We start from the raw sequence: 10,629 nt of genomic DNA, 5'->3' as shown, positions 1-10,629 counted from the left end.
TATTAGTCGATCTAATATATCATTGTTTAATATTTTTTTAAAAAAAATATCATGTAATATATTATTATGTCAATATTTAAATAAAAAATAGCATCCATTATGCATTATATTTTTCTTACATTAAAAAAAAATAAATCTCGTGTATCAATAATCTAGTATATGTCTCGGCGCTCTTAGTTGCTTGCAAATCTTACACGAAGATTCGCCTAAGGGAATATTTAGGTGGATCGGGCAAAAGATAATCTTGTTTATCTTTTTAATCAATAGGGACTAGGATGTTTATATTAGTAAAGTCAAATTGATAGTATTTGCTTAATCATTATTGGGGGCATTTCGTGCAAGAACTTGTTACAATTTCAATTGAATATTATGAATAGATCCTACATGAAAGCCTTCCCCATGTTCAGTCGACGGCTAACTTTAGACGGGACTCAAAATCCATGGCTACTCGTGAACAAAAACATCTTTTCATGTGTGGAATCAATCATATCGCCTCTATCAACTTCTCAAAAGAAGGTTCTTAAAATGATCAAATCAATAAGCAACATGTGTTGGATATGTATACATAACCCTCTCATCCTAGCTATTACTTTTGTTCAAAAAAAATCTTATACCCTATTTATTTTTTCATTTCAAAAATATTTTTAAAAGAAATTGATTTTTTTTTTATTTTTGTTTTTGCTTCAAATTAATTTTTTTTTGATGTTTTTAAATCTTTTTGATGTGTTAATATCAAAAAATAATTTTTTAAAAATAAAAAATATTATTTTAATATATTTTCAAATAAAAAATACTTTGAAAAATAACCGCACTTTCAAACACGCCCTTAACCAGATACAATTACTAAAGCACCTTTCTAATAATCATGGAAACGCCTATATATATTATATATTTTGAGGAAAAGTCCCACGTCACTCTCCCTTGTACCAAACCATCTTATTTCTCAAATATACACTTGTTATGCCATTAAACTTGGAAAAATGATCGTATGAAAAACTTGTACTGTATTCGATCTGAGTTTTTTTCACACCACTACTGCGATGTGATCAAATACAAGATATTTAGCATGACATGTACTTGACTTTTGCGATTACAGCGTAAAAAAAGCAAACGTGAAATAAAGAAAAAATTGGTGAATGGGAGGTTTGTTTGATTAAGATGCGTTGTTGATGACATAACAGCAATTGTAATATTAAAGAATGGAATGTGCTCTTCAATGTGAAGAAAAAATAATTAAATTAACTATAGCTTATTTTAAAATGGAGAAAACACCAATTTAGGTTAAACTAAGTATCCCATCACCATACAACTTCTACAAATACTATCGTATTTCAACCATAATATCAGACACATTTCTGTATTGCTTGGTTGATATATACATCCACTTGATTTAGGCTTAACTGATGTTATCTCAGACCTTAATTTTGTTGAATGAGCATAGTTTTCGGTTTAAGCTAAGATCTTTAAATTATGAGTCAAGCGATAAGTAATTAATGTGTTAAACAAGCTAAAAAAATTATACATTCACACACTTTAGCTACCTAGGGCCTTCATGGTGTGAATCAAGAGACAAACTTCCGTTGATCATTAAAATGAAATCTCACAAATTATGATTTACACAGGCAATATAGTCTATTAATTAGTTGTATATATTCAGTAAATTATTTCAGTAACTTATTTCCGTGAAAATAGATACAAAGTATAATTTACTTTAATTTATTTATTAATGATGAGAATCCAAAAATATCTAAGTAGTTCAGGAATAAAGTTTATGTATTAGATAATCTGTTAATTTTTTTGTTCTAGTAACCTGATTTACTCTCTTTAATTAAAATGATTGATAATTTGTACCCGGTAGATGAAGATAACTAGTAACATGTACTTTTTAAAATATCTTTTTTATGGACGCAAGAATTTTTAGATGTTTAAGTAAATATTTTTTTTAAAAAAAATATATAATTATATTTTAGAGAGATAGACTTCAAAAATATATGTGCTAAAAATATTGAGAATGAATAGATTATTAACATAGAGATTGAAAGATTTATAAGATATTTATATTTTATAAATCTTGTATTTTAGTGGAGAGAAGAGCCTGAATTACCATGAAAAAATAACAAGTCATTAATGTTTTTTTTACACGTATAGAGATATAAAGACAATATAATACAAAAAAATAATTGAACTCTATGGAACCGGGCTCTTCCCTTGATTATGCATAAAGAAACCTAAGACTGTAGGTTTTAAAATTTTCAGGATTTTTTTGGTCCGTTCAGTTATTATTATATAATGGTCTATCAAGAATTACTTTTTAAAACGTAGAAGAGCCAAATTCCATTCATATTGAACGGGGGAGGTGAATGCAGGCAATAATGGTTAAAAGTGAATAATTTCTCTAGACCCCTGCGCTTTGGCAATCTAAACTCGGGCGTGACCACCACACTCCTCAAAAAGATCAAAAAGCTACCGATTAATATTTAATACTACTACAAGTACTGTTCTTATTAGACCAGGATTGGAATTAATGATCATCAGCTCAAAGAAGCGAAGAGTGTCAAAAACTAATAAAACAAGTCAACGAAAGAGCCCAAACTCCAATTGTCCTCAAGAACATGGACTCTTGACCAGATACTCATACTTGTCAACAACGCTTGCTGGGACAGCTACCGTCACTTTAACAGCATCCGGGTGATTATAAACAGGTAAAACCAAACAGTACCTATCACTACATATTGGACCCACATGAACCGGCTTCCCCATTCCAAAATCAACCCTCTCTAACCCTAGCCTTGACCATTGCGACATGATCAACACTCCAACTGAGTCGGGACAAGCTCTTGACTGGCTCACTGATTCTATCACTGATCTTACGTACTCGTTATCCACTCTTTCTTTAGCTCTTTTTATTAACATTGCCGCATAACCTAAACCCTTCTCTGCCAAATCTTTAACAGTTGTTTGCGCGCACCCTAGAACAAATGCATTGCCGTAGTACCCACTGGGTACACTAGGTTTGACTCGGTTTCTGATATTTATGCTAAAAAGAAGCTTCAAGATTTGGTTTGATGGTAAGTTTAGAGCTCTGGCCCAGCTCCTCCATACATGAGCTGATAGTACCTCGTAAGACGTATATGCTAACCCAATAGGTGTACTCGTTGACAAAGCGAGTTTCTTTAACTCATTTAGCCATCTTTTATCGAAAATTATGGAGGTGGGGGTGAGTCTTTCATTAGAGAAACGACTTGTAAAACCACAGAGGTCTGGAACTCGGTTGAACTCGAGATGAGTCGCTGAGTAACACCGAGAAGAGTTTGTGGGATCAAAAAGGTGGCGATCCCAAATTGGCTTGGGCTTCAAATCAGCCACTCGGTTTCGACTCGTGGCTAACTCAGCGAAAGAGTTGAGAAACTCGGCACTACCAATTCCATCGCAGACACTATGGTTAAGACCAACACCTAACGTGGCATCTCCACCTCTGAGCCACGTAAGCTGGACAACAAGAGGTGGGGCCCCTTTAAGAACATCTGCCACGCTGAGAGACAAGAGCTTCCTCCATTGTGTCCCGTACCATGGGGCCCTATCAAATTCGTTAATCGTGTGATCAGAGACAGCCTCCATAAACATCGCTCCTTGGGCTCGACACACAACCTCCAGGCTTGAACCATCGAGCTTGGCCCTGACACGTCCTGCGAGTGGATAATAAGGCACCAAAATCTTAGCTAATGCAGCTTTGACACGAGCTGTGATTACACCTTGGTCTAAACCTGGACGAGCCTTGAAAACAAAGAGGTACTCCACAGTGAAACGTAGAAAAAGCTGAGAATCAAGGGCTGAGAGAGACAAAACACAACTTGGGGTTGGCTCAGATGGTTTGATCACTATAACTTCTTTGACATGGACAGAGTTTGCCATATTTTGCACTTCTTTTTTTTTCGTGGTTGTTACAACTTACATTTTGAGAAGAGGAGCTGCCTTTGGGATATATAAGGGGGGAAAATTGGTGCCTAGTGCCTACCTATTAATTATTGTTTCTTGTTGTTTTTAGCATTGATAATAATATTATTGCCACCGTGTGTATCTTTTCATTGTCTAATTAACGTGAAAGATTTGTGCCAAGATTCTCCGGGCATAACTTTATGGAAAAAATTATATCAAAACAACTGTTAACAGCTTGCCTTTTCTTTCAGTCTGTTCGGCGGAATTGATAGCTACCTCTCTCTCTATTTCTCTAATATCTCACTCTTTTTCCTTGGTGGTTCCCTGGATATCGTCAGTTTTCTTTTCGGGGTAGATTATGAGTTGATGGACGTGGACGCTGATACCTGTCTACCTAGTTGCTAACGTCTACGCAGTATCCATTTACAACGAAAGACTAACGTATATTATTAGGCTTGTTTGCTTGCTAGTTGCATGCATCAAGATGATGACAAGCTTTTGGAGGTGGGTTCAAATGAATTTTCGGAAGGATGCTGATTTTAGTCTTCGGAGTTCTTTGTTGGGACATCGGTGGACCCACTAAATCAAAAAACCAAAGATTTGGAACAGTATTTTATAAAGACGCACAGCTTAGGTTTTGGACCCCTGCTTGGATAGGTATTGTCCCACCATGTCAATTACTTTGGCTTTCTGCCTCTCTTGATTTGGTTCAAATAGTGCTTGCAGATGATGGGTTAAAAAAAAACAAAGAAAAACAATTTATTGACGATGATGACATATATCAAATGAACATATAATAGCAAGAACGAAGATGTCTTTCTTCAAATATTAGATGGGTGTGTTACTTTTTATATAATTAACTAATTAAGTCGATGATATTACTATTATTAGTTTTGTTTTGTTTTTGGTGAAAAGATTGGAGAATTGATAGGTTGAGCAAATATCTAGTAGATAATATTATATATTTTTCAATCATGAAATTGTCACTGCAAATTATATTATAGAATGCAAATTATATTATAGAATGTACTTATATAAAAAATATTATAGTCATACTTTTGTGTGGTAATCTACACCATCATTATTATTATTATTATTATTATTATTATATAGAAAGAGTTGGTTAATTAATAGGTTAAGCTTACTAGTTATTTTTAACTTGGTATTAAAATTTTTTGCTGAGATAAAATTTAGAATATCTTTGTGAATAAGATTAATTGGATAAAAAAAATAATTTTAATATTTAAATTAACCCTCTATCCATCACCTGAACCCATCCTTGAAGAGTTCTGGTAAATTTATTATTTTTAACAGCAAAAGTTAGTAAAGCTCACGGTTGTATACAAAGCAAAATATGTGTGAATGCATGTGTGATGGCATTAATCAGTGTTTTATGCAACACGCAAACATTTGTATCAACTGTCAAGCCAGTATTTAAATTGATCATCCGTTATTCAAATTAAAGGGATTGGAATCATAATTAATTAAAATTAAATTCCAGAATTTCGAAGCCGTAAAAAATCAGAGAGTTGAATATGAAGATTGTATCAACCTCGTCATTTGAGCATTTGTATCAACTGGCAAGCCATACAATAATCACATAGTTTGGAATAATTAATCTCTAAGTAATTTAAAAAATTATAAGAATCATCTCAAACTATTAGATAAGATCTCAAAACATGATTTATATTATTTTTTAATATATTAATTATTTCAAGTAAAATTGTTTTAAATTTAAAACCTATACGACTCACATTATCTTATATTTAGATTTTATTAAATAAAACAAGAATGATAAAATTTAAATTTATGATCACTTAATTAACAAGACTTCAATACCATGTAAATAATCATCTTAAACTTAAACTAATACATAAATCTCACGAGATTATACTAGCTAAGCTAGCTCTTGTGGTCTGAATTACTCACAAATTCAATTAACTCTACCCACGCTACATACACCATGGCCTATTGTTAATTGATAGGGGCCAGCTACAAGATAATTGAATTATTGAACCTCATATCTTGCTAGCCTGCAATATAATGGCACTATAGTTTCTCGAAAAATAAATAAATAATGGTACTAGATAGTTGAGAGAGGGCATCAAGAAGCAATATATGCGAGGCACACTGGTTTCTGTCGGGGCCGTGGACCCCAAATGTCTCTAACGGTGATTAAAGCATTTCGGACGCCTATGACTAAGCAATACACTTGGACATGTTGATAACTATATAAATTTTCCTTCACTTTATTTTCGCCTACGGAAAGAATAATATCTAAAATATGTCCCATCCTTCCTTTTTTTATTGTCCTAACCTAGATCATAAATAACGAGACAAAAGCAAAATCTAGGATACCAGCTAACACTTAGCGATACGTGTGTGTGTATATGCTTGCTAAATGCTAATCCCGTTCTTCTTTCTTTCTTTCTTTCTTTCTTTCCTTTCTTTACTCGGTTTGAGTCCTTTTACGTGGGCTAAAAAGAAAATGTATGATACACCATATGCACAGTACATGCACGTTCACGGCAAATGAGCATGTGGCCGGACCTAATCTATCGGTTCTTTCCTGGTATATTTAACTAAGTTGATTCCTACTGAAACGAGGAAGATATTGAGTGGAACATGTATACAGATAAAGCAGTCAAGATTCTGGGTAATTTACTGTTTTATTGCTAGGAATTATGATAGATTAAGGGCGTGGGGATAAAAGGGTATTATTAAAATTTACTAATATCTCTTATATATTAATTAGGATTTACTATAAATATATACACTTTATGTAATTCTAATTTTATAGACAGTTAATGAAAATACAGTTCCTCATTTATGAAAACTATAGCTGCTCATTTATGAAAATCTAGGCATACTATCAAACCATGTTAAATCTCTGTATTTTTTTTATCTATCTCTTTTATATTATTCATTATTATTAATTGCCGCAGGTATCATAACAACCAACAACTATACATCTCCAATATCTAGTAAAGGCTACTGCTGATACTTAAAATTATTCGATATTCTTTTGAGAACCCAGCAGCTAATTTAACCTTATAGATAGATTCCCCAAACCAATTACAGGTATACTTTTGCAAATTTGACTCCCTTATGTTGGACCGTGGAGGACGTATTGTCTAGAAGATTTGTGGCATTGGCTAAGAAAACAATGTCGAAACATTTTCTTTTCTGGATAGGCCATGCAGATTTTCTGCTAGTGCTAGCCAAAGAGGGCACCCTCAAGCTTCCTTTATTCCCATGGTAGATATGGACTATTTATCATTATTTCCCTCTTACAAGCTATATCTATTTATTTTGTTAAGAGAATTTTATAAATAATCCCTAGATATTAGGTTTTCAGGTGATCGGAAAAGATGCACATCGCTGAAATACGAAAGCTGCCTTTTATTTTTCTATTTTTTGATGAACGAATAAAGCTGCTTTTTAATTTTCAGCTAACAAAATTTTTACATATAAATTGAAGAATTAAATTCGAATTATAGTTTCCATGTTTCCTTTGATGATTGTTAAATCGGAGTAACAAGCTACACTCAAAGTTGCCTTGGGCATCTTGTCTTTTGCCTAGCTAGCTAGTATTCTGCAATATGAATAAAAAAGGGGATAAAAAAAGCCATAGAAAATAGAAAAACAACAACGGCCCCAAGTATCACAAATGAAGCTACGTACGTTAGTTTGGGAGGTCTGCGTCCACATTTATATCATTGAGTCAATCAGTATGCGCTCCTTCTCTGCATATATACATATATACACATCCTGATTGCTAGACGACAGCGCCGTGCCATTGATTTCAAACCTTTGAATACCAAAAGTAGTATTGTACTTCCATGAAGATCCGATGAACCATGATAAAATTCTCGGTGACTTCTGTTCCAAGTTTTATATGTGATCTGACGCTGACACGTGTACAATCTACAACGTTGAGTTTGAAAGAATATTATTGGCTTATAATTGTATAGTTAAGAATGCTGAGGATTCGATCAGTTGCTAAAGCCAGCGATATGGGACAAGGACAAAAGGTGCTTGTTACAAAGTCAGTCTATGTGGTTTCAAAAAAGGAGCGAGATGCATGTGGCTTGCCACGTTTTCATCACATAAATAAATTTTGAAATGTTTAAGGGTGTACGTTGATTAGTGTTTTTGTTTTCTTCCCCTTTTTAGCCAAAAATCGATATGATGGTGTTGGTGATTAGAAAGGGAGGAGACTAAATTGACCATTATTTTTTTTTATTTTTGATAATAATGGATATTTAGACTAGTTTACGTGTATTTTGATTAATCCTTTAAAACTCTAAAATTAATGATTATATAAGCTTTCAATAACCCTTAAATTTAATTTATGATATTTAAATTGTTGACTTATAAAAAATAAACTCAATACCTAACTAATTAATTTACATCTCTCAAGATTAAATTGATCACTGCTTTAAACTGAAAGTTGTGGTGCTCTTTTTTTGTTTTCAATCACCGCCAACTAGTTCGTATCCGCTGCTTGCTGCTTGATGCAGCACAAAGTAGCTACTGCAAATCTTTTATATACATATAAAAGAAATTAAACCCTTAACGTTTAGATGAAAACCAAGAGGCACTATCGGACCGCATGCCCATTTCAGGGGACATCGTCAGCACTTAGATGAACTGAAGTTTATCAGAATATACCGAGTTAAGAAAAATTAAAGAAGTTAAAATACATTGTAGATGCTAACAGAATATATTCCTAGCTGTCTTTGTAAATCTATTAAGTGTGTTGGGTAGCTGGGCATCTGCAAACAAAAACAAGAAGGCATTTAGTTGAGTGACAGTGACAATATGCATGACATAACTAGAGATTCCTTTGTCCTATCCTCACCTATCACCACACATATTTAACTTCTTTGCAGAAACGTTGGAGAGAGGTAACGAGGAGAATATATCTAGCATGCAAGGAACTGTACAAGGATGATAATATCCATGTAAAGGAAAAAAAATAAAAATAAATTATTAATTTCAAGGCTAGATAGGATGGGGTATTATTTTAGGTCAAAACCAAGGGCCTATGGGACCAAAGATGTTGCAAATCTCTAAAGTTATATAAATGTTTTAAGAAACACATTTGATTAGATAAGAGCATTAAATATGAGCTAGGCTCAATCTTTCTTCTTCTTCTTCTTTTTGTTTTTTGGATTTGCATGATCTGCATGCTTATGCTTATTTCTTGATCCTGATCAACTTTCGTCTGTTTCCTTTTTGCCAGCTGGGTTTGTGATTCAACCCAACACACGTCTTTTCACAAAAGCATATGTCGACAAGATATACTCAAGAAAAAAGATTCTATAATTTAATCATAATGTCGTTACACTGGAAAAACTACTATTTCTAATTGTCTGCCATAAAAGACACAGCATGATGTCAGGGTGCGGGGAAGAAAAGGAAAAGGTTACCCGAATTTGTGTAAATTTTTAACCCAGTTGAGCAGGTAATTAAGCAGGATTAATGATATATACAAGGTGTGGAGGGATCATAGATATAATAATTAATATTATCTGGCAAAACTTGACATCAATTCGTTTCCATATCGGGCTTAATTGTATTATTGTAGTTCTGTTTTGGACGTAATTTCAAAATTTTATACCCCCAAAGTTCGACAATAGAAAGTATTCTCAAATTGTTTTGTATATAATTGAGATTAAATTTTTTTACGACTAATTTAGAACGAATCTCTCACATCAGTCCAACGTATTTATAATAATTTAATATTTTTTTTCAATGCTGATTTTAAAAAATACATTAAAAAATCAGTATAAAATATATATTTCTTTAATCGAAAGGTCAATTCTTCAAACACATGATAAATATGCCAAGTCAAAAATATATTGATATTTTCTTTAAGAAAGTGCATTTGATTAGTTTTGGTACTCTCCAGCCGAATTCAATATGATCATAGGATTGTTTCTCTACCAGACAAGACGTCTTAACCATCTTAATCCAGCTCATAATCCGGCACAACAACACAGGTGAAGGGTTGTTTGAAAAGAGGAAAGCAAAAAACTTAGCATAGATGAGTGACCCGTCCATCTTGGATAGCGTCTTTCTGAGCTTGTTTCCTAAAATCCACGGGCAGCTATCTATCGCTTTTCGACTGTTGTTAGTTTTTATTTCACACCTCAGGTTATCCCTGGGTTTACAACAACATCTTGCCACTATAAAATGAACCCACCACTACCAGTTTTGCTCAGGCCATTGACTCAGATTTAAGACAGGTTTGACAGACAGGCCGAATTCTCTTTTATGGCCCAACTGTGAACTGTCCAAGATCAAACAATTATGGCCCTTGGTATATATGGAGAAATCAATCGAACCACCCAAGAGAATAGTTTATTATGAGATCTACTAGCGGTGGCTATTGAACATCGCTGCGAATTGCGATTATTCCACCTCAATCATGTATGAAATTTGACGGTCGCAGCTCGCAAATATCAACCAGAATATTTTGGTGGTAATCTTTCTCTTCAAATGAAACGGGAGAATCAACCGCCATGGTCTTGAAAAGATGGTAAGCCTCAAGGCCCAGCCCCTACTCCTAAAATCATCTTTATCGAATGGCTACATTACCCAAAACTCTTAACATCTTACATCATCAAGGCCCAAAAAAGCTCGAACCAAAACCACTACCGAACGTCTTTACAAGTTTCCACTTCC

General features: G+C 33.6%; 1 protein-coding gene across 1 annotated transcript; it reads right to left on the bottom strand.

Moving 5' to 3' along the window:
* Positions 1-2,238: 2,238 nt before the first annotated feature.
* Positions 2,239-3,939, bottom strand: LOC133704155 (alcohol acyltransferase 9-like). Its single transcript, XM_062128919.1, has one exon. The coding sequence runs from the start codon at positions 3,910-3,912 to the stop codon at positions 2,605-2,607; it is 1,308 nt and encodes a 435-aa protein (XP_061984903.1). The 5' UTR covers positions 3,913-3,939; the 3' UTR covers positions 2,239-2,604.
* Between the last annotated feature and the right edge of the window lie 6,690 nt (positions 3,940-10,629).

This window comes from Populus nigra, chromosome 10 (assembly GCF_951802175.1).
Source record: "Populus nigra chromosome 10, ddPopNigr1.1, whole genome shotgun sequence".
Lineage (NCBI taxonomy): Eukaryota > Viridiplantae > Streptophyta > Magnoliopsida > Malpighiales > Salicaceae > Populus > Populus nigra.
Note: the sequence above shows the minus strand (reverse complement) of the source record. Positions and strands in the feature narration are given on the sequence as shown.